The sequence below is a fragment of the Mus musculus genome, chromosome 1, assembly GCF_000001635.26.
Source record: "Mus musculus strain C57BL/6J chromosome 1, GRCm38.p6 C57BL/6J".
NCBI classification, from domain to species: Eukaryota; Metazoa; Chordata; class Mammalia; order Rodentia; family Muridae; genus Mus; species Mus musculus.
The window spans coordinates 171,864,158-171,891,792 of NC_000067.6; the positions used below are offsets into that span (position 1 = coordinate 171,864,158).

General features: G+C 41.9%; 1 protein-coding gene and 1 long non-coding RNA gene across 5 annotated transcripts in view; one reads left to right on the plus strand and one right to left on the minus strand.

The window, feature by feature from the left end:
* Window positions 1-26,561, plus strand: part of Cd84 (CD84 antigen) — a 51,022-nt gene extending 24,461 nt beyond the window's left edge. The window contains exons 1-7 of one of the 4 annotated variants that reach the window (XM_030244793.1): window positions 4,062-4,351; window positions 8,540-8,791; window positions 9,148-9,282; window positions 20,428-20,522; window positions 21,414-21,476; window positions 22,204-22,269; window positions 24,441-24,924. In XM_030244793.1, the coding sequence (XP_030100653.1) occupies window positions 4,336-4,351; window positions 8,540-8,791; window positions 9,148-9,282; window positions 20,428-20,522; window positions 21,414-21,476; window positions 22,204-22,269 (627 nt within the window). In that variant the 5' untranslated portion in view covers window positions 4,062-4,335 and the 3' untranslated portion in view covers window positions 24,441-24,924. 4 annotated transcript variants of the gene reach the window in all.
* Gm51686 lies at window positions 193-9,211 on the minus strand. Its single transcript, XR_003948198.1, has 4 exons — window positions 9,130-9,211; window positions 3,925-4,123; window positions 1,252-1,420; window positions 193-276 (listed from the first exon to the last, which is right to left on the minus strand). It is a non-coding gene; the product is annotated as a predicted gene, 51686 (long non-coding RNA).
* Window positions 26,562-27,635: the final 1,074 nt, after the last annotated feature.

Here is a 27,635-nt window from a genome sequence, read left to right on the forward strand (position 1 = left end):
AGGTGGCGAGAGAAAAGAATGTAGCCAAGACAGTTACTCTGATCAAGGCTCAAATTTTATTGTTGCGACACTAGTTATGAAGGAAGGGGGAGGGGACCCGATTCCCGCCGAATAATCTCGGGTCCAGTAGAAAGGTGCACGTGTGTGGCTCCTCGGGTTCCAGCAGTGGGCATGGCAGAACGAATGAGCAGGAAGCTCCACCCCGAGCAAGCAGGTTTCAGGCTGGGGGAGGGGAGACTACAACTGCCAAATTCATTTTTCGAGACCACAGTCACACTGATATCAAATCATGCAAAGATCCATCAAAGAAAGAGAATTACAAATCAATTTCCCTCATGAACATAGACACAAAAATACTCAATAAAATACAAACAGAATCCAAGAACACATCAAAAAGATCATCCACCATGATCAAAAAGGCTTCATCCCAGAGATGCAAGGATGGTTCAATGTACAAAAATCAGTCAATGAAATTCACCATATTAACAAACTGAAATAAACACACACACACACACACACACACACACACACACACACGATCATCTCATTAGATGCTCATGGATCTGTAATGTGGGGAATGTGGAGGTCAGCCTTGTAAAGGAAAGAGTGGGATGGAGAGCCACAGGCTCCTGCAGCTCCTTTAAGAGTCCTGATCAGCCATACACCACATTAGATCTAAAATGGCTCCCGGAACACCATAAGGCAGCAAAAAGGAACTGAGACCAGGATGGTGACTGCTTCCCCCATCTTCACAGAAGTCCTAACCCCTTCCCAACCCACCTCTCCTGAATTAGCTCATCAGGTAGGGCTTTAATTAGGGCATGGTGACAGTGTGGCAAGATACTTACTATTGGCCAAGGATTTGGGGGCTTGGGATCTGCTCAAACACTGTATATAAGCTTATTCACTGAGCTATAAACTCAGGTCTGCACCCTGATTCTGATCTCTAGAGTCTGGTTCCTGGGATTCATCATGTGACTCGGTTGCCTCAACCCCTATCCTCGGTTCTGTTTCTACATCTGATGCCTGAACAGGGACCCCTAAATGTCCTGTGCAACAAAGAGTGGCTAAGTAGATCTCTCCAAACAAAATGGGCAATACTCAGAGAAAGCATAGTCAATTGAAGGTTTTAAAAGGGATCTTGGAGAGTAGGCAGCTGAGATGTTCTGAAAAGAAACTCAGTACCTTTTATAAGAAAATTCTGGACTTATGTACATGGATATTAGCTGGCCACATTTGAGATGAGCATACCTGAGAACGGGTAGTGGCACTGGCACGGGCAAAGGAGTTGGAAAAAGAGCTGCCTCCGTACTTCTTCCCAATAGTCGCATCCATCTTAAGCTGCCTTCATGGTTCTGCACTAGATCTGCAACCTCTGTCTGCTTTGTTGACAAGTTTCAGGGATGACTCCCAACAGCACCTAAGAAAAGCTCAGATGGCACAGTTGCCTCCATAGATAAGAAGACTGCTGAGCCAGCAGATCTTGTCATCCCTGTAGATAAAGGCACGGCTCTGTTTTATTCTCATCTGATAAATCTTGAAAATGAAAGTGGGAGGGAGTGCGGAAGGAGGTGGGGGAGTGGGTCACCACCGCCAAACCCTCAGCATGCAACTGATAGGAATACACAGGTTTCAAACACATGAAAAAATGGCTCTGCTTGGCCAGTTCTGCTACCTGCTTTCAATCCCTGTGGGAGAGAAGGACAGCAAAGGAGCATTCAGTATTCCTCTCCAGTGCTTCCTCTTCATGAAGCTAAGCTAAATCCCTCAGCAGTGGCACCTCAACCAGTGTTCTTCCATCTTTCTGTGGGAAATGATCCCCTACAGAGAAACCTTACTTTATGGAGATGCTGAAAAAAATGTAGCAAGGCAGCTACTAAAAATGGGCTACATTCCGGCTTTGAGGAGCAGATGTTTGAATCCATGACCACAGCTCTGAATACCCTACGAGACTGGGCGACTATTATCAGATCTATATTACTGGGGGTCAATTTCTATAACAGAAGGTGGGATTTTATGATGAGGCTGAGACTCTTGAACAGGATAACTTAGCTAGACAAGTGGCCATCCTATCTGAAGCTCTGCAGGGAGAGGGCAATTATATCTCTCCCACTGATCAAATGCAGGGACCACCAAATTACTTTGATCATGTTGGCCTGTGTGCTGTGCAGGCAGTCAGGAAAGTTACAGAAGATGCTACATACAGCACCACTTAGCAGGCTGAAGCAAAAACCCAAGGAACATTTTGCAGATTTTGCATATCGGGTCCACAAGGCTGTTGACCTTCACATAAATCATCATGTGACCATGGAAGCTTTAGCTAAGGAGTTTGTCTGGGAGGGTTATTACTGAGGGGCTATTGCCCCTGTCTGAAGTAGGGAAATAGAGGACTGGATCAACCTGACCTGAGACATAGGTAATCGTTATAGAAATTCAGAAAGCCTAGTAGCCACCTTAGCTCTGCACCTAAAGGTAAAAGAGGAAGAGAAAAATGTTTGTTGGAGCTGTGGAGGCCAGGGACATTTTGCCAGGCAATGCCTGAATAAAGTGCAGGAAAAGAAAGAGAAAAGATGTCCTTCAGTTTGCCCTAAATGCAAAAAGGGTTTCCCATTGGGCCAAGGACTGCCAATCAAAACCCACCAGGGACAGCAACCTTTAAAAGTTCCAGCAGGGAAACCCCCAGCCCTACCAGTAAAGGGGAAACAAACTCCTAAAATATTATGAACCATTGCTATTCGTCATAATCGAACCAGACTGGGTTCAGCCCCAAGGAGCAGAACAGCGCAGCAAGGCCCTGGACTGTCTCTGAGGTAAAGCTAGTGCTGTTGGCAGAGGGTTCCAAGGAGCCATGTATTTTACTGATGCTCTCCTTCACTGACTTGACACATCTTTAGAAGTGTCTTCCCCACATGGGATCCCCACATGGACCAGAATGCTCCTCCAGCCCCCTGACAAAACAATATATTGGATTCATTTGGCTTAGTCTTCAGCCACTATTACCCTGTTTGTGGATCAAATATTTCTACAGCCCTTTGTGTGACTGAGATAGCTCTCACTGGACTGGAATTCCCCATAACCCTCAAAGTCAAGCTATCATTAAGTGGGCCCACTCCTCTCAAAAAAAAAAAGTTAGAGAGGGGGGTATGGGGAGTCGATCCCGGGATAAATTAATAGAATAATTATTTACTATGAATTTTTAAAATTTTGACAAATAGGGTATCTCTCCAGCATATAAACACTGTTGGGAGGCTATGCTGCCAAGAATAACTTCTTTGCCCTTGGTCTATTGGAGAGACCCTATAAACAACACCTGAAAGAGTCCAGCCCCTCTGCTAACCATAGGGCGAGGGTTTGTTTGTGTTTTTCAGAAAGAACAGATAAGCCCATTTGGGTTTCTGATAGATCCATTAAGCCCTGCACCACTGATGGTCCAGATGGAGCCAATAGAGCCATGGAGGACAGCCTTGGAGAACCTCTCACTGAGTGAGTCAGACAAGGAAGAGGAGAGAGTCCCTACACTGTCAATACTGGCAGGGAAGATACCCCAGCCAACCACCTCAGTAACCTGAGCAATTCACAAGACTCTTGTAAACTAGGGGCAGAGAATGTCTTCAGAAGGACCAGAGGCAGGACCATCTACCCTTTTTCTACTGATGTGTACTATCATAACAGCTAATTCTGAGGCACATGCCCAGCCACTCTTGTGGACTGCCATTAGGAATCTGCCCATTTTCTTTCTGTTAGTTGGGATTCCCCGTTGCCTAACATAGTAACAATCCAGCAATAGGAGAGAATCAATTCCCCATCAACTCTACCTTAGCACTTCCATTTAATGGGTCATTTAACCTGGTCCCAGGGATAGTAGGTTTTTGTCTAACAAACTATATGCCTAGAGGATTTCATAATACTGACTCAGGTCGTTACCATGGACTTCTCCAATTGGGTCAAGGCTCATCAGGCAGGTAGTGGTCAATATGCTTTGCTTCTACTGTCCTCCAGTGGGAAACCTCAACGGACACTTAGCAACAGGTCTGTGTCAGGAACAAATGGAACATTCGCTGTCCCTCGAAATATCAAGGCTCAACAGTTGCGCGCCACGTTGCTCCTCTTGGAAGTCTTTAGCCTTCAAATAAAACCAGAAGGGAGACCTTTGAGGGATGAGGACGTCAACCTTGTTAAGGAAAAAGTGGGATGAAGAGTGAGGCGCCACAGACTCCTGTGAGTTCTCAGAGAATTTGCTGTATGCGACATTAGATCTAAGATGGCTCCCGGAACACCAGTGAGACAGCAAAAAAGAAGAGGCCAGGGCAGTGGCTATCTCCATCTCCAATCTTCATGGAAGTCCTAAAAGGTGATGATACTCACCCACTCCTTCTGAATTGCCTTATCAGGCAGGGTTTTCATTGGGGCAAGGTTTTCATTGGGGCATGGTGATGATGGGGCAAGATATGATTGGCTGAAGATTCAGGGGCTTCGGATTGGTTCAACACTGTGTATAAGCTTATGCACTTGGCAATAAATTCAGATCTGCACTCTGATGCTGATCTCTAGAGTCTGATTCCTGGGATTTGTCACATGACTCCATCGACTCTCATCCCCATCCTCAGCCCTGTTCCCACGCTGTAGGATGAACATAGTAAAAACTGATCATCCTACCAAAAGCATTCTACAAAATCAATACAGTCCTTACCAAAACCCAACACAACTCTTCACAGATCTTGAAAGGATCTAGGCTTCATGTAGAAAAACAAAGACCCCAGGATAACCAAAACAGTCCTGAACAATAAAAGAACTGCTGGAGGTCTCACCATTCCTGATATCACATCATACCACAGAGTAAAACAGCACAGTCTTGGCATGGAAAACAAACATATTGATCAGTGGAATCAAAGTGAAGACCCACACATAAATCTACAGAAGTGTGGATAAAGAAGCTATAAATATACACTAGAAAAAAAGACAGTATCTTCAACAAAAGTACTGGTCAAACGGATGTCTGCATGTAGAGGCATACAGATAGATCTATACTTATCACCCTGCACAAAACTCAAGCTCAAGTAGATCAAAGACCTTAACATAAAATCAGATACACTGATTTAATAAATGGGACCTCATGAAACTGAAAAGTTTCTGTAAGGCAAAGAACACTGTCATTCAAAGTAGCAGCCTACAGAATGGGACTGTATTGATTTTGTAGATTGCTTTTGGTAGGATGATCAGTTTTTACTATGTTCATCCTACAGCGTGGGAACAGGGCTGAGGATGGGGATGAGAGTCGATGGAGTCATGTGACAAATCCCAGGAATCAGACTCTAGAGATCAGCATCAGAGTGCAGATCTGAATTTACTGCCCAGTGCATAAGCTTATACACAGTGTTGAACCAATCCGAAGCCCCTGAATCTTCAGCCAATCATATCTTGCCCCATCATCATTCTGATTCTTGATTGTTTTGTTTTGTTTTGCTTTGTTTTGCTTTGTTTGGTTTTACCAACTCTATATCTGGTAGAAGACTAATCTAAAGTATGTAAAGGACACAAAAAAAAATCAGATATCAAAAACCCAAATAATCCAATTAAAAAACATGGCACAGATCTAAACAGTGAATTTTCAATAGAAAAAACCCAAATGGCTGAAAAACACTTAAAGAAATGTTCACCATTCTTAGCCATCAGGGAAAAGAAAGCCAAGATTATTCTGAGAATCCATCTTACACCTGTCAGAATATCTAAAATCAACAACACAAGGTCACACTGGCAAGGATGTGGAATAAGGGAACACTCCTCCACTGTTGATGGGAGTGCAAACTTGTACAGCCACTATGATAATATGGTGGCTCCTCACAAAGTTGGGACTCTATCTACCTTAAGGTCCACCTATACCACTCTTGGACATATACCCAAAGGAGACTTTATATAGCAGAAGGACACTTGCTCAACCTTGTTCACTGCTACTCTATTCATAACAGCCAGAAACTGGAAACAGCTTAGATGTCCCCCAATAATAGAATGGATAAAGAGACTGTGGTGAATTTATAGAATGAAGTATTACCCACCTGTTTAAAATATCACATCATGAAATTTCAAGTAAATGGATGAAACCAGAACAAATTATCCTAAGTGAGATTTATCCAAAAAAGATAAATATGTTATATATTTGCTTATATGTGAATATTAGTAAATTTTTAAAAATAATAACCAAGCTACAGTCAGAAGAGTTGGAGAAGTTAGGTATGGAGAAAAGGACTAGAGAGGACACATAGATCTCCCTAGGAGGAGCAAATAGTATAAATTTTGTGGGTGGACTGGGAGTTGAGGAGATTGGAATGAGACGTGGCAGAGGAGGGGAGATGTGGTTGAAAGAATTAGTGGAGAATCAGCTAGAGCTGCAGGGCCTTTGAGGATTGGTGTAGAAATCTACCGCAGTGGAAACTTCTTAAGCTATGTGAAGATGATCCTACTGAAGTCTCCAAATAATGAACAAGACGGAGTACACTCTTCAAGGCTGCAAGCTGAATTTTTGCTGACCTTCAACCACCTTATAAGACACCTTTGGTTCGATTTTCCACAACTTGAGCTCTTTGGCTGCTGGAGAGGAGATTCTTTTGCAGGGCACACTATCACCCTTTAGACTGTTCATGTGCATCTGAAGCTGGTCAACTTTATGACTCAGTTCATTGCTGCCCTTCACTATATTCTGAGATGCTGGTAGCTGGTTAATTTTATCACAGATCTCATTCCTTCTCCTTTGTCAGTTTATCCAGAGATGCTAAGAGAACCCAACCAGTTCCATCAGTTTCCTCAAATTTCCACAAACTGTCAAATTTTTATAGAGTCACCATGCCCATTGCCAATCACAATTGGAGAATTAGAATAATCTAATGTATTTGTCTCCTTACATTCATAGTTAATGCCATTGGCATTTAGTACATGCTAAGCTCCAAGAGGAGGCTTCAATAACTAGAGAGGCTTAAGTACGTATAGGTGTTGGCTAAGTAGAAAATTCCAGATACTTAAAAGATTGATTCTTATACTTTGGTTGCTCAAGATCCACTTCTGGTACCTAAATCTGTATTAGTCAGGGTTCTCTGGACTCTAGAGTCTAGAATAACTAAGTTTATAGAATGAATCTCTCTGTGTAGCAGAGGATTTATTAGAATGACTTACAGACTGTTGTTTGTTTGACTGGAGCAATAGCTGAGTGCTACATCCTACTCGGCAGGCCAAGAAGCAGAGAGAAATTCTGGGCTTACTTTGGGCGTTTTGAAACCTCTAAGCCCACCTCCAGTGTCACAATTCCTCCAACACAGCCACACCTCCTAATGCTAATCGTTTCCCACGGTTCTTCCAAGTCCTGGTGACTAACCATTCAAACCCTATGAGCCTGTAGGAGCCATTTTAATTCAAACCACCACACCTTTGATGCTTGTAATTTATAGATTAAGTCTCTTTTGGTTGTTGAATGCTTTCAGTAGGTATCCCAGGCTGGCCTTAAATTCATAATCTTTCTGCATCACTCTCCTAAATGCATGGGTTACTGGCATTCATTCTCATGAATGAATAGCTTCCTTACTGAGGCAAAGTTATTTTTTACAGATTCTGGATCAGTACAAGATTTTGCTCTATATTCACAGTGTAGTGGCTACAAATGTGATACACTCTTCAGTTTCATCTGTTTCAGAAACCTTCCCTTCATTGCTTGCACAAGTGTAGAGCCTCAATGTCCAAAAGAATAAATCAAGCTCAAAGTTACAACATCTCCAAATGTACGTGGTATAAGAACTTCTGCCATGATGAGGTTCCTCTCTCTACTCCTTTCAGCTCCTTCCTCCCCCTTCCCTTCCCTGTCCTCTAGATTCACTGCCTTTTTGTCTCAGGATATACTATATGAGAAAATAATCCATTTTCAATAAAATGGAAAAATGAAAAAATAGATATGTGTATAAGAATGTGTGTGTGTGTGTGTGTGTGTGTGTGTGTGTGTGTGTGTGTGTGTCCAACAACAATTAATGGGAAAAAGGCCATAAATTTGAAAAAGGAAGCCTGTGTGGAAAGGTTTGGAGGGAGGAAAAGGAGAAATGATGGAATTTCATGACTTATTGTAATCTCAGCAAAGAAAAAAGCCCTTGATTACTTAATGTGAATGACGGGAAAATAAACAAATATAGGGAAACAACTCTTTAAAAAAAAGACAACCTTCTGCTATGGCTAATTTTAAGATCCATAAGGTTGAAAGTATGCAATCACTCACCATTACATGGATGATTATATATATATATATATATATATATATATATATATATATATATATATATATATGTATATATATGTGTGTGTGTGTGTGTGTGTGTATCACTACCAGCACCATGTAGTATAATAAAATATCAAAAATAATTTTAATATAATTTATTTGTTTTCATGACTTATTTAATGTTGTGTTAACATCTATTATACAAACTTCTAAAAAGCTAACAACTGATTGTCACAAGCTTTTAGTTGCTGGTTTCAGCTCACTGTAGGCTCATATGTTTTCCCCTTATAGGTCGACTTAAAACACCAAAAATTACACAGAGTTTGATATCATCTTTGAACAATACCTGTAATATCACACTGACATGCTCTGTGGAAAAGGAAGAAAAGGATGTCACATATAGCTGGAGTCCCTTTGGAGAGAAAAGCAATGTCCTTCAAATCGTCCACTCCCCCATGGACCAAAAACTGACCTACACATGTACAGCCCAGAACCCTGTCAGCAACAGTTCTGACTCTGTCACTGTCCAGCAGCCATGTACAGGTAACCAGCTCCTTCGTTCCCTTCTGGAAAGCCTCAGAAATCACTTTGGGAAGTTCCAAGGCTTAACCTCTGGCTAATCTTCACATGTATGTGCCTCCTTTAAAGTGAGACTAGCACTGGGTGTATCTTCACCCAGGCAGCCTCCTGGGGGAAAGACCAAAGCTTTCTCTATGAAGGGTAAGCATTCCTTGGTATTTTTGTGGAGCCCCTGTTTGACTCTTTGATTTAGATAGTAAATTGAAGAGCTTTGGTACTCTCCAAAGGGCAACCCATTTTGACCTGAGTGTGGACAAATGTGCACAGAATCTTGGGCCTGTCTCCTGATAGCCAATACTCACTACAGTTTCTGTTTCCAGACACTCCAAGCTTCCATCCTCGCCATGCTGTGTTGCCAGGAGGATTGGCCGTGCTCTTTCTGCTTATTCTCATTCCGATGTTGGCATTTCTGTTCCGTTTGTATAAGAGAAGGCGAGACAGGATTGTCCTGGAAGGTAAAACGTGAGAATGTGTCTTCTTTCTTCTAAGAAGTGAGGTTATTTATTTCCCCAGAGTGGAGTGGAGAGTATCATTTTGGGAACTGTGGTAGCAAGCCAAAGGAGCCAAGGTAAAAGTATTTACCAGTCTAGAATAAATGCAAAAAAAATAATTAATAAAGAAAAAAAATATTGCAATATAAAGATGCAGCAGGTACTCTCAGAGAGAGAATACCCCATGAGAAATAGGATTCTTTTCTCTCATTTCTTTTTTTTTTTTCTATTTTTTTTTTAAAGATTTATTTATTATTATATGTAAGTACACTGTAGCTGTCTTCAGACACACCAGAAGAGGGAGTCAGATCTTGTTAGGGATGGTTGTGAGCCACCATGTGGTTGCTGGGATTTGAACTCTGGACCTTCAGAAGAGCAGTCGGGTGCTCTTACCCACTGAGCCATCTCACCAGCCCCATAGGATTCTTTTCTAACAACTAAAGGAAATTATTTGGTCTTATCTTGCATGACATTTGTATAAAGTCCATATCTGGGCATTTCACTATCTTGTTAAGTAGTAAATTCAACAGTGTAAGCCATCTTTCTTGATACTAGACATTTGAACTAATACTACGATATCATAAGTCACTGGGGTCAAGCCCCAAGTGGTCAGGATCTAATTATTTAAGGATAAGAATTTCTGTATTTGAGGGAGGCAACTTTTTTATCTCTACATTTTTACTTTTAAATATTTATTTTTTTAATAAAAATATGCACATATGCACACCTATATGCCTGGAATGACCAGAAAAAAGGCTTCAGGTCCCCTGAAGCTAGAGTTTCAGGCAGTTGTGAGTCACCCAGTGTTGTGGGGACTGAGGACCACACTCATGTCCTCCTCAGGAGGGCCTTAAACAGCTGCACTGTCTCTCCAGCTCTGGTTTACCCCTCAACACATAAATCAACAAACTCAAATCATTGACAAGGAAAGAAATTCCTCTCTCTCTCTCTCTCTCTCTCTCTCTCTCTCTCTCTCTCTCTCCTGGAGCTTCTTCAGATAAGGGGCACTGGGTGGAATTTCTGATCGGTCATATGGTCATAGATCCATATGTCATAAGGCAAAAAAGCAGCGGGGGCTAATGTAGTATTTTAGAGAAGGAAATGGCAAAAAGTTTAAGGACAAATTCATCACTCATTGGCTGAGATGTTCTCATGGTGGAGTCAGGTACCAACCTTAATGATAATGGCTGATACTCTTGAGACAATACCTTATAAAGTTTATTGGCTTCTAATCTGAAAAATGTTAATTATACCAGGAGACTAAATAAACAAGAGTCAGGGAGAATGAGAGTTATGTTGTTGAGCTCTTCCAGGAGAGTTATTAGCTGGGAAATTCAGGCCCATGTGCTCTACCAAAGGGATCATCTCTCAGAGGCTGGCTTGCTGTATTTAACTAATCTAATTATATACTTATGTATGTATGTATGTATGTATGTATGTATGTATGTACTATCTGTTTTATATACAAGGTTATGTATCTATATGTATATATATGTATGTAGGTATATATATATATATATATATATGTGTGTGTGTGTGTGTGTGTGTGTGTGTGTATATAATATATATATAGACACACTATCTGTGTATCTGCCTATCTATCTATATCTGTCTATCAATCCTGGTTTTTAAGAACCAGGAGAACTGTGTCTCACGAAGTGAGGAATCTCATTCTCTAGGATCTCTGCTCTGCTTTTTAATAATTTTGAATAATATCTAGAGATGCTTGATGTACACGTGTATCCAAATGGTGCAAAGTCTCCCTCCTAACCACTTTGTGAAGGGGAAGGATGTTCTCTAAAGGAGAAAGGATTTTTGTTGATCCTTGAGTTCCTACATGAAGTTCTTAAGTACTCTCATGTGTGAGTGTGATGGTTTGTATATCCTTGGACCAGGGAGTGGCACCATCTGAAGGTGTGGTCTTGTTGGAATAGGTGTGACCTAGTTGGAATGGGTGTGTCACTGTGGGTGTGGGAATAAGATCCCCACCCTAGTTGCTTGGAAGTCAGTCTTCCACTAGCAGCCTTTGGATGAAGACATAGAACTCTCAGCTCCTCCTGCACCATGCCTGCCTGGATACTGCCATGCTCCCACCTTGAAGATAATGGACTGAACCTCTGAACCTGTAAGCCAGCCCCAATTAAATGTTGTTTTTTATAAGACTTGTCTTGGTCATGGTGTCTGTTCACAGCAGTAAAACCCTAACTAAGACAGAAGTTGGTACCAGAAGTGGGGTGGTTCTAGAGTAACAGAAGTACAAGGATGAATCTTTTAAAATAATGGAATTGGCTTGTTGATCCACCAGCACTTTCAACTATTGAAGCCTCTCCAGATTCTCTCCCTCCTGGGAGCTCAGAGAATTTTGAAGACCCATGGTTGAAACTATATTTCAAACTTAAAGAAGCTAATGCCCTTGATTTTCTTAATGAATTAGGTGATTCAGTGCACAAAGCTTTCTACAAGATGGGGAAAAAATTGGAAAATGATTTTACTGGCTGGCTGCTCTTAGTATCTGTGGAAAAAATGATGAATGAAAGGAAGGAGTTGTGTGATAAAATCGAAAGGCTCCAGACACAAGTAAACGATCTAAAAGTTGCTAAGTGTGTCCTTGAAGAGAATCTTCTCTCTTATAGCAATAGAGCTCAAGTTGCAGAAAATCAAACTGAAACCCTCATTGTGAGGTTGGCTGAACTACAGTGAAAATTCAAGTCTCAGCCTCAGAGTGTGTCAACAGTTAAAGTAAGGGCTCTAATTGGCAAAGAATGGGATCCTATAACATGGGACGGGGATGTGTGGGAAGACCATGTTGAAGCTGAGAATTTTGAATCTTCAGATTCTCAAGGGTTTGCCCCACCTGAGGAAGTAGTACCCTCAGCCCCACCCCTTGAAATAATGCCTTCCCCACATGAGGAAATTAATTTTGCAGAGTCTGGTAAACCAGCAATGACTTTCACTACTGATGTTTCTCAAGGCCCACCAATAGTTTCTTCTAGACCTGTAACCAGACTCAAAGCAAAACAGGCTCCTAGAGGGGAGGTAGAAAGTGTAGTCCATGAGGAAATTCGCTACACTACTAAGGAGCTTAATGAGTTTGCTAATTCATTCAAGCAGAAACCTGGTGAATATGTGTGGGAATGGATTTTAAGGGTGTGGGATAAGGATGGAAGGAACATAAAACTAGAGCAGGCTGAGTTTATTGACATGGGTCCTCTGAGTAGAGATTCTAGGTTTAATACGGAAGCTTGCATAGTTAAAAAAGGTGTCAAAAGTTTGTTTGAATGGTTGGCTGAGGTGTTTATCAAGAGATGGCCTACTGGAAATGACTTGGAGATGCCTGATATTCCGTGGCTTAGTGTTGATGAAGGGATTTTAAGACTTAGGGAAATTGCAATGCTAGAATGGATATATTGTGTAAAGCATGATTGTCCACAATGGGAAGGTCCAGAAGATATACCTTTCACCAGCTCTATAAGACGCAAATTGGTGAGAGGGGCACCATCACATTTGAAGGGTTTTGTTCTTTCCCTTTTCCTTGTGCCAGATCTTAGCATTGGAGATGCTTCTGCTCAATTAGATGAATTAAATTCACTGGGTTTAGTTGGATTCCGAGGTAACAAGGGCCAGGTGGCAGCATTGAATCGCCGGAGACAAGGTGATCCTAGTTATTATAATGGACAGCGTAGACAAAAGAATGTTTATAATAACATACCCAGTAATGGTCAGCACAGGAGAGGTGAAATTTATAATGGCATAACTCAGTTGGACCTTTGGTACTGGCTAATCAATCATGGTGTTTCCAGGAATGAAATACATAGGAAGCCTACTGCATATTTGTTTGATCTGTATAAGCAGAAAAATTCTCAAACAGCAATCTCGGCCAGTGAATCAATTTCCAGACATGAGACAGTTTGCAGATCCGGAACCCCTTGAATGAAGGGGTGGCCAGGTTCCGCTGAGGAAGGATCTTGATAAGACACCCAAAGGTTTAGCTGTTACCCTTTCTCCAGTTCTTCCCCAGAGGGACCTACGGCCTTTTACAAGGGTAACTGTACACTGGGGAAAAGGAAATAATCAGACTTTTCAGGTGTCTGCTGGATACTGGTTCTGAGTTGACACTGATCCCAGGGGATCCCAAGAAACATTGTGGCCCTCCAGTTAAAGTAGGAGCTTATGGAGGGCAGGTGATTAATGGAGTTTTGACTGATGTCCGACTCACAGTAGGTCCAGTAGGTCCCCGGACACATCCTGTGGTGATTTCCCCAGTTCCAGAATGCATAATTGGGATAGATATACTCAGAAATTGGCAGAATTCTCATATTGGTTCCCTGAACTGTAAAGTGAGGGCTATTATGGTTGGAAAGGCCAAATGGAAGCCTTTAGAGTTGCCTCTGCCAAAGAAAATAGTGAATCAAAAACAGTATCGTATTCCTGGAGGAATTGCAGAAATTACTGCCACTATCAAGGACTTGAAAGATGCAGGGGTGGTGGTTCCCACCACATCTCCGTTTAACTCTCCTATCTGGCCAGTGCAGTAAACAGATGGATCATGGAGAATGACAGTTGATTATCGAAAACTAAATCAGGTAGTAACTCCAATTGCAGCTGCTATACCAGATGTAGTTTCGTTACTTGAGCAAATTAACACATCTCCTGGCACCTGGTAAGCGGCTATTGATCTGGCAAATGCCTTCTTCTCAGTACCTGTCCATAAGGACCCCCAGAAGCAATTTGCTTTCAGTTGGCAAGGCCAACAGTATACCTTCACAGTTTTGCCTCAAGGATATATTAACTCTCCTGCCCTGTGTCATAATTTAGTTAGAAGGGATCTTGATCGTTTGGATCTTCCACAAAATATCACATTGGTGCACTATATTGATGACATTATGCTGATTGGACCAAGTGAGCAGGAAGTAGCAACCACTTTGGACTCATTGGTAACACATATGCGTATCAGAGGATGGGAAATAAATCCAACCAAAATTCAAGGACCATCTACCTCAGTGAAATTCTTAGGAGTCCAGTGGTGTGGGGCATGCAGAGATATTCCTTCTAAGGTGAAAGATAAGTTATTGCACCTGGCCCCTCCTACAACCAAGAAAGAAGCACAACATTTAGTGGGTCTATTTGGATTCTGGAGACAACACATCCCTCACTTGGGTGTGTTACTTAGGCCTATTTACCAAGTGACTCAGAAAGCTGCTAGCTTTGTGTGGGGCCTGGAACAGGAGAAGGTCCTTCAACAGGTTCAGGCTGCTGTGCAGGCTGCTCTACCACTTGGACCATATGACCCAGCAGACCCGATGGTACTTGAGGTGTCTGTGGCTGATAGAGATGCTGTTTGGAGCCTCTGGCAGGCCCCTGTAGATGAATCACAGAAAAGACCTTTGGGATTTTGGAGCAAAGCTCTACCATCATCTGCAGACAACTATTCTCCCTTTGAAAAATAGCTCTTGGCCTGCTATTGGGCCTTAGTGGAAACTGAACGTTTGACAATAGGACACCAAGTTACTATGCAACCTGAACTACCCATCATGAGCTGGATACTATCAGACCCTGCAAGTCATAAAGTGGGACGTGCACAGCAGCAGTCTATTATCAAATGGAAGTAGTATATACGTGATCGGGCCAGAGCAGGTCCTAAAGGCACAAGCAAGTTACATGAAGAAGTTGCTCAAATGCCTATGGTTTCTACTCCTGTTACAATGCCATCTGCTGCCAAACATGTGCCTATAGCCTCATGGGGTGTTCCCTATGATCAACTGACCGAAAAGGAGAAGACTAGAGCCTGGTTTACTGATGGCTCTGCACGTTATGCAGGCACCACCCAGAAGTGGACAGCTGCAGCATTACAACCCCTTTCTGGGACAACCTTGAAAGACACAGGTGAAGGGAAATCTTCACAGTGGGCAGAACTTCGGGCAGTACACATGGTATTACAGTTTTTTTGCAAGAAGAAATGGCCAGATGTACAATAATTCACTGACTCATGGGCTGTAGCCAATGGATTGGCTGGATGGTCAGGCACTTGGAAAGATCACAATTGGAAAATTGGTGAGAAAGACATCTGGGGAAGAAGTATGTGGATAGATCTCTCCAAATGGGCAAAGGATTTGAAGATATTTGTGTCCCATGTAAATGCTCACCAAAAGGTAACTTCAGCCGAGGAGGAGTTCAATAATCAAGTGGATAAGATGACCCGTTCTGTGGACAGTCAGCCTCTCTCCCCAGCCATCCCTGTCATTGCTCAATGGGCACATGAACAAAGTGGCCATGGTGGTCGAGATGGAGGTTATGCTTGGGCTCAGCAACACGGGCTTCCACTCACCAAGGCTGACCTGGCTACAGCTGCTGCTGATTGCCAGATCTGCCAACAGCAGAAACCAACACTGAGCCCCAGATATGGCACCATTCCTCGAGGTGACCAGCCAGCAACCTGGTGGCAGGTTGACTACATTGGACCACTTCCTTCATGGAAAGGACAGCGTTTTGTTCTTACTGGAGTAGATACTTATTCTGGTTATGGATTTGCCTTTCCTGCACGTAATGCCTCTGCTAAAACCACCATTCACGGATTGACAGAATGCCTTATCTATCGTCACGGTATTCCACACAGTATTGCTTCTGACCAAGGAACTCATTTCACAGCCAGAGAAGTACGACAGTGGGCCCACGATCATGGAATTCACTGGTCTTACCACATTCCCCATCATCCTGAAGCAGCTGGTCTGATAGAAAGATGGAATGGCCTTTTGAAGACGCAGTTACAGCGCCAATTAGGTGGTAACAGCTTGGAAGGCTGGGGCAGAGTTCTTCAGAAGGCAGTATATGCTTTGAATCAGCGCTCGATATATGGTACAGTTTCACCCATAGCCAGGATTCATGGGTCCAGGAATCAAGGGGTAGAAAAGGGAATAGTTCCACTTACTATCACTCCTAGTGACCCTCTAGGAAAATTTTTGCTTCCTGTCCCCATAACTCTAGGTTCTGCTGGCTTAGAAGTTTTGGCTCCTGAGAGGGGAGTGCTCCTACCAGGAGCTACAACAAACATTCCATTGAACTGGAAGCTCAGACTTCCCCCTGGTCATTTTGGGCTTCTAATGCCCTTAAACCAACAGGCTAAAAAAGGAATAACAGTGTTATGAGGGGTGATAGATCCATATTACCATGGGGAAATTGGATTACCTCTTCACAATGGTGGTAAGCAAGATTATGTCTAGAGTGTAGGAGATCCCTTAGGGCGTCTCTTAGTACTACCATGTCCTGTGATCAAAGTCAATAGGAAACTACAACAGCCTAATCCAAGCAGGATGACAAAGGACGCAGACCCATTAGGAATGAAGGTATGGGTCAATCCTCCAGGAAAAGAGCCAAGACCTGCTGAGGTGCTGGCTGAAGGTGAAGGAAATACAGAATGGGTAGTAGAGGAAGGTAGTTATAAATACCAATTAAGGCCATGTAACCAGTTGCAGAAACGAGGATTATAAAGTAATATGTATGCCCATTATAAATTTACATATGCGTTTGCGATTGTATGAGGGATAGTTATATCATGTTAGGCGTATTCACAACCTTGTTATTGTTTCATGTGAACATGAGATATTATTTGTGTCAAGTTGACAAGGGGTGGATTGTAGTGGCTATTCCTGGTTGTCAACTTGACTATATTTGGAATGAATTACAATCCAGAATTGGAAGGCTCACCAGTGACCCTTATCTGGAGGCTTGGAGATCCTTATCTGGATCTTGGTATGGAGATCTTGAGTCATAGTGGCTATGGATTCCAGAAGATTAAATCTCCGAGTTTAAGGAACACACCTTTAATCTGGGCTACACCTTCTGCTGGAGACAATATAAGGACATTGGAAGAAGGGCGTCTAGCTCTTGCTCCTTCGCCTGCTTGCGCGTGAGACTGAGTAACTGCTAGATCCTTGGACTTCCATTCACAGCTGTGACTGAACCATTGTTGGGAATTGGGCTGCCGACTGTAAATCATCAATAAATTCCTTTACTATCTAGACACTATCCATAAGTTCTGTGACTCTAGAGAACCCTGACTAATACAGTGAGTGAGAGAGCAAACCTGGGTAAGGAAAGGCTGTGGTTGGAGAGAGCTCCATGTGTAGGGAGGGAAAAGAGGGGGGATTAAAACTTAAAGCAGAGGAAGGAGCAGAGTGGCTAGGGATGGTTGGGGAGCAAGGGCTTGAGTGCAGCAAAGGAAGGGTGATCAAAGATGTTGTCCAAGGTTGAGCTTTGGAACACAGTCCAAGAATGGAGTTATGAGAGAAGAATTCTCAGTGTTTGTGAAAAAATTCCAAGAAAACAAGACAATCACCTTATGATCTCAGTTTCTTCAAACATGGAATTGTCCTTGGAATGTGCTTTTGTGCTCCTCCCAGGTGACCAGATGGGACTGAGTTTACTTCATCTTATTCATTACAACTGCATATTGTTACTTGTTTATATGTCTCTACGAGGGAAAAAAAAACATGTTTTGCTACATGCGGCTTGTCCTTATCACTGTACACTTTACTCAAGAGAATCTACTTAATTCTCAGAGTATAAATTGTCTGATGCTCTGAATAAAGTTGGCTATTGCATAAGTCTGCCTGATATTAAAGCTCCATTCATTCTCCCAGGTCCCATCACCTCTAAAATGGTAAATGGTTGAGATTAGAGGAGATGGGCCAGTTTGAGATAAACTAGAAATGCACATACAACATCCCTGTTGTAGCATGAGGCACTGTGATGAGGCCATAAAGGCATAAATATAAAATATCAATGTCCTTATCTAAATTATGACAAAAGAGACCTAGTTTTAAGACCCAGTTTTATATAGTTCAATGTGCCATGAGATGATTAATGTTCTTGATCTAGGACTAGATATAGGGGTCAAGTTTTACCACAAAGTAAAACTAGGAGGTTTTCTTTTGATAATTTGGAATTCAAATTTGAACCACTTCTTCAGAATACATCCCAGGACTAGGTCAAAGGGAATAATGGACATGAGACCCATCAAGTAGGTCCTACAAGAGGTGAAGTTTTTACCTACAATGCACCACTTGGGGAAGCATCAGAACTCGTGTATGAAAGGCAAGACTTGATCATACTACACTGGCTTAATGGAGATATGCTTGTAAAAAAAGGTGTTGTTTAAGAATAGAGACTCTCAGGCTAGAGAGATGGTGGCTCAACCTTATAATGTCTAGGCTTACAACCAAAGTGTAAGAGCACAGAGACTCTCCAGATGCATGGAGGTTAAATCCAGTTTCACTCAGGAGTCAAACCTATCCAGCTGGTGAAGCCAGCAAACACTGAAAGTCAATTTTACAATCTCATACTTACTGTGGATTGGTCACAAGGGAAAGGAAAGGACTCGCCATCCAGGATAAAACTAGGTAACTTATGGTTCTCTTGGATCAGAAAGTATTGCCAGGAGCCAGAAAAATCATAGGCAAAGCCACCATTGACCACTTACTCTGCTCTCAGCTGCTCTGGAGAGAGAGCAGCAGCAATGATTGGATGGATGGGGAAAAGGCATGAGAGAGGAGAGGAAAGAGGATGACCTCACTATATTTGCAGATTCACCCTGGACGAGCTGCTGCCGCCAACTGCACTACCCTTTGATACTGAGGCAGCCCTTCATTCTTACAAACTAAAGGGTGACCTGTTCTCTTTCCACTCTCCTCATATCCTACAAAATATACCCTTGGTGTATTCATTACTTTTCTCATTGTTGTGACACAATACATGTATGTAGAGATGAAGTTCCATCTTGACTGTTATTTGGCCAGTTATTTTAGCACTGTAGGATTTCATTTCTCTCAGCTATAAGATATCTATAATGTTAAGGCTTACTGCATGTAGTTATTAAGTAGATTATACAGATGCAGTAGCCAGCCTGGTACACAGTACTAGGTAAATGTTAACTCCTTTGTGTAAATGGCAGGCCTGATTATGGTATTGAGAGTTGCATTCTATGTGACAAGGTTTGTGACATGCATCATAAGTCAAGAAGACTCACAAATGGAAAATATTATAGTCCTTCAGGAGTGATCTCCAAGTTCATTCAAGGAAACATCTGTCTTCCTCTCATGAGCAAACAAGATAGAGAAACAGAGAGAGAGAGAGACTGATAGATGGAGACACAGTAGTCTTTGCAACCACAAATAAAATTGAGAGCACTTTGGGTCCCTAAGTGGATGCCCAAATGTGGGCAAAGACTTAGACAAGACTAGCTCTGAATTGCTGAAGTCTATGATAATCTTGGTTTAGATCCATTATTTGTAGATGGTTTCGTGTCCTATGATAAGAAGGCACAAGCCGGGCACTGGTGTGCATGCCTTTAATCCCAGCACTTGGGAGGCAGAAACAGGTGGATTTCTGAGTTCAAGGCCAGCCTGGTCTACAGAGTGAGTTTCACGACAGTCAGGGCTACACAGAGAAACCCTGTCTCAAAAATCCACCGCCCAACACACAAAAGGCACAAAATTCTAGCTATCGCTTTGCAACTTGACCCTAAAATCTTGTGTTAATACTGTAGTAAAAGCATGTTTTAAGATTAACACCTCATTTAGCTAAAAAAAAAAAATTTAAAGCAAAGATCTATATATATTCTTTCTTTGTTTTTCTGGAACCTCGGGTGGAACCTGGCACAAAGTAGGCGCTTAACAAATACTTAACAGTTACATGAATTTTGTGGTTATAGTCAGGTATGTACCAGGATGATAAAGTACCAAGTATAGCTAGAATCAATCAAATTAAACTAAAACCCTGACATGGAAAGTCTAACCATGCAAGGTCATCAACTCCAGAGCTATCTTTGAATTTCATACAGGGCCTAGGAAGATTCTCTTTATGATAAACTGGGCCTCAGGAATAAAAAAGAATTCCCAATGTGCTTCAGGTGAGATTTGAATAAGATGTGCCCTATCACACCTGTAATCCTTCGGATGGAAGGAGCACCTGAGTATACAAACATCCTTTTCCACAGGGTAGGGGCCATTTAACCTGTAGATTTTATTTCTTTATCACAGAAAGATAAAATATGACTAGGCAGTCTCTAAAAACCCATCTACCTTTCACAGACTGTGGTTCTATGTTTATTTGTAGCAGATGATGTCTCAAAGAAAACAGTATATGCTGTAGTTTCAAGAAATGCTCAACCCACAGAGTCCAGAATCTATGATGAAATCCCTCAGTCCAAGGTAAGCTGATGCTATTCATACATACACCCTACCACTCAGACCACTAGAATAGGAGGCTTGGGCAACAATTACCCTCTGTTGGCCATTGTATAGAAAGAGGGTACAGCCAAGAATTTGGATAGACCAACAAAGAAACACCATGCTAAGGAATTGATCCCCATGAAAACAAAACATAGTATAATGTCTCCTTATAACAGTGCCCATGGTACAAGAACCTGAGCTTCCCATGCAGGCCGAGCTGTGGGTTAGAAATGGTTTGTGTCTAAGAAGAACTCCCTAGAGAGATGGAACAATGAAAGAGTCCCTATTGTGAGATAAGAAATGCTATGGGGTCACCAACAGGGCAAAATCATTGCTAACATTGTCCCAAAGACACAGAATGAAAGATGGACAGCCCTGAACTACACCAGGTGGTCTAGCAGCACCTCGTTTTCTCAGATTCTTAACCACTCTGTCCCACACCTTCTGCCTTTCATCTGCTTTCCTCTGGTCACATCCACCAAAGATCATCTTCTGTGTCTACACAAGCCTGCTTCCTTGGATTGCAAGGACTGAAGGGAGACACTCAGATTTTTCCAGTTACTCTGACACTGCACTGGAACTGATGGGAATGAGTTAGAGATTCACATAACTCATAGAAAACTAAACTCCCAAGTTCCCTTGGCTCCTAGAGGCCTTTTGCTACAAAGCTATGTCCAACTACCACCCATTTGTCTTTATCATTACCTTAGCCTAATCCAAAGTTGGATGGAACAAGAGCTGATGCCTGAAAAGAAGGCTACACAGTAAAGTTATATCAGGAATGTGTGATGGAGAGACTGGAATTAGGAAGAGTGACTCTCAGGGTTTCTCTTCTGCACTCTGGCTGAGGAGAAAGAATCTCTTTTCCAGATGCTGTCCTGTAAGAAAGATCCGGTGACCACCATTTATTCCTCAGTGCAGCTTTCTGAGAAGGTAAATCCTGTGTGCCTTTTAATCTCTCCTTTCCCTTGTGTTCTACCGGCCTGCTCTATCCCATCCATCAGTATTTAATTAAAAGCCCAAGTCTCCTCGAGCCAATGGGAAAGTTGTTCACAGCATCCTAAGTACTAGATTATGTGAGACACTAGTAGTGACTAGTCCCCAGCAGTCATTTGACTCAATGTGGAGATGAGAAAGAGCTAAGGCTGAAGTAGAAACAAATACTGCATCCTGGATGTTGCTTGAAGTTTAACGATCAAAACCAATGTCAAACACCCTTATTCCTTTCTATGTATCTTCTGAGCTAAAAAGTACCCTGGGGCTCCCAAATGAGGTTGCTGGAGCAAAAGTAAAGAACTCATCAAAAGAAATAATCTTTCAAGCAGGGCGTGGTGGCACACGCCTTTAATCCTAGCACTCAGGAGGCAGAGGCAGGTGGATTTCTGAGTTCGAGGCCAGCCTGGTCTACAAAGTGAGTTCCAGGACAGCCAGGGCTATACAGAGAAACCCTGTCTCGAAAAACCAAACCAAAAAAAAAAAAAAAAAAAAAAAGAAAAAGAAAAAGAAAAATAAAAAAAAATAACCTTTCTAACTCACATGTACCCAAGCACAGGAGAAATCTAAGACATCACCATATGCCATTTTCCTGATGCTCCTTGTACAGCATTCCCCAGCTGCACCTTTCAACTAACATATCTTCATATTTCCTTCTCTTACACAGATGAAGGAAACCAACATGAAGGACAGAAGTCTGCCTAAGGCTTTGGGTAATGAAATTGTTGTCTAGGTGAGCATGCAGCACTCTCCCTCTGGAAACTGAGTTACAAGCAGAGCAGGAGAGACCATCTGTTGCTAGACATTTCTTGTACTGATGTGGGCTTATGAACACTCCCTAAGTCATCAAATCCTTTCGAATACTTTTTGTCCAAAAATTGATCTTTGACACAAAGGATGAAATCATGAAGGCTGTTCATGTCTATAGAAGACTGAAGATAGATGGAAGATTCTCATGTCAATATGTAACATCACTGTCCAAGAGTTGTGGGAAGAAATCAATCAATATTGTGAATACCTGTAACACACCATGACATAACAGCTAGATGTTCTGTGCAGATTCAGCTTGTGTAAGGAACCCTGATGCAAGGCCTCCATCACCAGTCGCTACAGTACCTTAACCAACTTAGGAGTGGCAGGCATCTTTAGGGTATATGTTACCCCTGACTTGAATGCATGGCATGGCTAGCCAAGTATAGGCTACATGGCAACCCCTATTCATTCCTCAGCTCAGGAACCACCAAGCAGGACACAACTGCCACTCTTAGCCCAAATACAGATGGCCATGCTACTTGGAAAGCTGTGGGTTGTGGTTCTAAGCCAGGTAGATACATTCTCTTACTGTGGCACTAAAATATGTTCTTTCTGAGCAGACTACAGTGCTAGAGATCTTGAGCAGCCTCACAGGATTTCCTTTCTGGCCAAGCTTTCTGTCCCTATGTTTTACTTCAGTCAGCGTCAGCAGGAAGACACACCATGCCCAAGAGCTCCACTCTCCAAAAAAGAATTGGCCAGCTCCATTTCTGTCACTTTGAGGGAAGTGGGTGGAACTGAGCCATCAAAATAAGAGATCTTGAAGAATGCAGAGTCATTTGCATTCCTAAGAGGGAACTTGGGAGCTGACAGTGCAGATGGTGTAACCAGGTTCATTCCAGTTCCTGTGTTTTAGATCAGAGAAGCATAGGGTTCAATCTAAGGTTGAGTTCCTTCACCCCGGCATCCCCACAAAGACAATATCAGTTGGCAAGCCATGGAGAAGAATCCTCTAGCTGGACAGGGCAGCATGTGATCATTCAAGGACATGTTTGTCTTTTGTGTTAACAGTCCTCACCAGTGAAATCCTAAATGCCCATGAACATGAATGCAGATCATGTCCATAACTGTATTCATTCTGTTTTCATAATCTATTGATGCCTGTCAGGTCCCAAAGAAACCAGGGGCAAAAGGCTAACTGGGACATCTACTATCATATCAAATAGCACAGGCTCACTCAGCACATGCAGCTCCTGTCTGCTCTCCTTACCCCAGCACCCACTTCTAACCCTCTCTGACCAAGAATTTCCCTTCCCTCAGCTTCTGATTCCTATTAACCCAGCCATTTTGTCCATGCTCTATCTTGGTTCCTCTCACTCTCTTGGTCCTCTTAGCCTTCTCTTCTCTTCCTCTCTTGCTCAAACCCCACCCCACTCCCCTACCCCCTTCATGGCCTGGTCTATTCTTCTGACCATGTTCAATCTGCTACTTTCTCTGCTCTGGACTCTTCCAGATGTCTCTGGACATTCTCTCCCTTATGTTGATGACCCGTCCAGCAGGTCCAGTTATTCGAGGGTCTCAAGGGGACCTTCTCCTAATAACCAAATGGGGGGGGGGGGTAGAGAGAGACAAGGGTCTTGTGCGAATAACAACACGGAAACCATCTGGATTGCATCAAGACCCCAAATGTATTAGCCAGGCCCGAGGTTTAAATGCACAAGCAAAAGGGGAAGTGTCTTTCAGCAGGAGGAATGGGGCAGAGGAAATGCACCTCAGCAGGAGGAATGGGGCAGCAGGGAAGAAGAGGAAGTACTTCTCAGCAGGAGGGATGGGGCAGCAGAAATTTTTCTTTTGGCGACTACATGGGGAAGCAGGAACTTGGCGGTATCAGGGTACATCTTGAGGTCAGCACATCCGGCGCTGACTTAGGGCTGGAACAATCTGTGGTTGTTCTTGGAGCAGTGCGTCGGTGGCCTGCTTTTCACCTCCTTTTCTTCTGGGGGGAGAGGCCCAATTCAGAGATCAGGACAATAGCGTTGCCTTAATAGCTCCCAACATCTCCCCTGTTTTAATATTTTTATAAAGGCATATTGTATAATAAATTTGTAGCCACGTATTTAATGACTGCCTAAACGTCTGTTTGCTCACCAGGTGATTCTCTAAGACCACGAAGGACACAAGGACAAGTCATCTATGAGGATTGAATCAACGGTTTCAGTCTTTTGGATATAACCTGGGCCAGCCAAGGGATTTAGGAATGAAGCAAGCTCCGTGGGTAGAGGTCTGATCCCCAGTGTGTAATGTTAGGGGCCATGTACAGGATTGACTCTCAGGCCCACAGATCTTTACCCAGAGAAACCCTGACCTGCTCCCATGCTGTTTTTCCTGGGGAAAGGACCCTAGGGCACTCAACCTTTATGCAATCAGACATGCCTCTCAGAGACTGTCTAACAGCTTCCAGACTAATCTCTGTGCAGTACTTAGTCTTACAACTCTCACGGGCAACGGCTTCAAGTTCCAATTTTACGATGTGTCTAGCCTGGGATGACTGTTTAGTTTCTAATGTGGCGAGAATGTATGTTACCATGTAGGAAGCACAGACTATGGCAATCTATAAATGATTTGTGGCATGAGACTGATGTCCGAATTTAGGGGAAGGGGAATGGTCTTACTTAGGCATTTTATGGAAATTGAGTCTCTCTCCCCGAGAAGAGGGTGATGAAGCAGCATCCACGTCTGCCTCTTCTCCAGTAACCTGCTTGTTATCGACAATGTCCAGCCGATGGTAATGAACTGAAACAAATGCGCTTGAAAGAGATGAATCAATTTGAGATTTAACAAATCGGGTCAATTTCTGAAATGCCCAAGGACCGAAGGAGATCAATAATAGGAGTCCCAATAGGGGCCCTAAAAGGGAGGGCAACAAGGTTGAAAGTCAGGGGGAGGTTGAAAACCAGTTTTGGTAGTCTACCTTCCCCCTAGGCCATTGTAAATACTTGTGTATGGGTGTAACTCAGCTATCTATAGTTCTAAGTATCCACTCTGGTTCCTCTTTAGGTCTTAAACTTCCTTCTTCCTAGTTGATGGTAAATTCCTGTGTAAGGCAGTGGCCTAGCTTTTATTCAAAGTGATAGTGTAATGCCAGAGGCTATTCTGAATGTCACTGAATAGGCAACACTCTCCCTGAATTCTAAGTCCATGGTCTGTTCAAGGGCTTTTTAGGACATTGGAACACCAGTGAAGGCTTAGCTATGTCAGAATTCAATCTTAAAATGCACTTATAATAAGATAATATTAAAAGAGAGCACATGGATCTATACACCAGACTAACTCGGGAATAGAATATGAGTACAAAATGGGCAGTATGCAGCTGCTGAACTAAGGCTGTGGTAGATACCTTTTCAAAGTTTGCATTCCCAGATTTTTAAACCAAGGATCGTTTCCTAACTCTAATAGGCAGCAAAACGTAAGCAGGTCTCTAACAAAAACATAACAGTAGATTCCTTATCTAAATTAGGATCTACACAATTAGTTAATTGACAAGAATTACAATGAATATAAAAAGACTTGCCAAGATTGGCGATCTTAACTCTTAAAATTATCTAACAATAAGCATATAGGTAAGGTACACAAACTTTCATAGCTATAAGGAGCTGACCTGAAAGGCCAAAAACAGTGTCTCTGACAAAAGCATCTTGTACATTCTCTGTACCAGTCTTTTTGCCTCATGAGTCAGCTTTTTTAGTTGTTTTTATTTTAAGTTGGCACCAGGTTGGTACTCCTTGCTGCAGCCCATGGCGGAGATACGAAGTTTCTTTATCTGTTTGTAAGTGGCTGCTCTCTGATTTCTCTTCTTTTGTATACTCAACATAGCTTTCTGGTCACCACTGTCAGGGCACTCACAGGTCACAGGTCAGCCTGTCACATTGGAAGCTAGCATGCTCTTGTAGCATTCTGTGGAAAAAACAGAAACATTCTCCCTTTTCCCCATATTAAGTATCTGAACAGGATCATGGCAAGTGCCAATAAGTGGATCCTTTTTATCTGTCCTAGACATCATTATATCTAGTTTGTTTTTTTTTTGTAAATAAAAATGTGATTTTATGTGCACAGGGATATAATTCCTACCTTCTTTGTTTTTAAAGAAGGTATAGTTTTTAAAGTTTTACAATACCTTGTCTTTGAGAATTATAAAATATCTCAGTAACATGTGTAACATTAAATTGTTAACAAAACATCTCTTGGAGGTTTTGAAAATAAAAATTTTGAAGCAAATAAATTTCTCTTTCTTAGATTTTTTGTAACTAAAATCTTAAATATTAAAAATATATTGCCTCTGAATCTTATGGAGCAACAACTATTTTCCAGAACTTTAAACTTCCCTTTAGAGGCATTAGCTAATAAAATACTTTCCACTTAGGAAACAATATATACTGAAAGATTTAAACTCTTTGCTTCTTGTATTGAAGCAGACAATAAAAATTTCTTACATATTGTAAAGCTATGTTAGTCATACCTACAGTCAAAATTATCTAGTGATCACCAGTTCATTAAAAGCAAAACTCTTTGAATTTAAGCATTATTTTAAACATCTAAATAGATTTGCAACAAAGCTAAAAAGAAATTCCCTTGAACACAGGGGAAACTTTCTCAGGCACTGTTTGCAAAATAAAAGAAGGCCACAAGCTTCCCTGGGGCTGTCTTGAGCCCTGCATTAACTTAAACGTAAATATTTTTTAATCTGAGCATCTTGGCCCTCCTGCAATAAGGACTGGTTTTAGAGGAACAATTTAACTGTCTATGCCTCTAATTTTTGATATTCTTTCTTAAGGATTATTACTCTTATAATTATCTTAATTACAATATACAGGTAAATTAAAGATCTTAAATTTGAAATCAAACTGCAAGCTGTCAGTGGAACACTGGCAATTTTAACCATAATTTTTAAGTTTCCGTTGCAATATTAGAATATATCTATAACTTTTGGAAAGCAAGACCCAATTTTAAACAATTTATTCTCCTTAAAATCAATACTAGAAACATCACTATCACGTTACGAAGTTTGGCTGCCAATTCATGAATGCATGACAGTGTAAATTTTAATGTTCCATTAAGGAGACATTGTTTTAAAATCTTATCTCTATAAGTCTACTTTTTAGGATAAGAATTACATAAAATATTATCTCAATTTAGAAGTATCTTTAGGAGACTAGTTTTCTGGGCTGGTTTATGCCAGGTGCTTTTGTTTGAAAATGACTCTAGCCCTGTGTTACTACTAAAGCTAACTTTGTAACCAGTGTTATACCTTTTTAATCATACCCAAATACTTATAAGCCAATTCTCTAT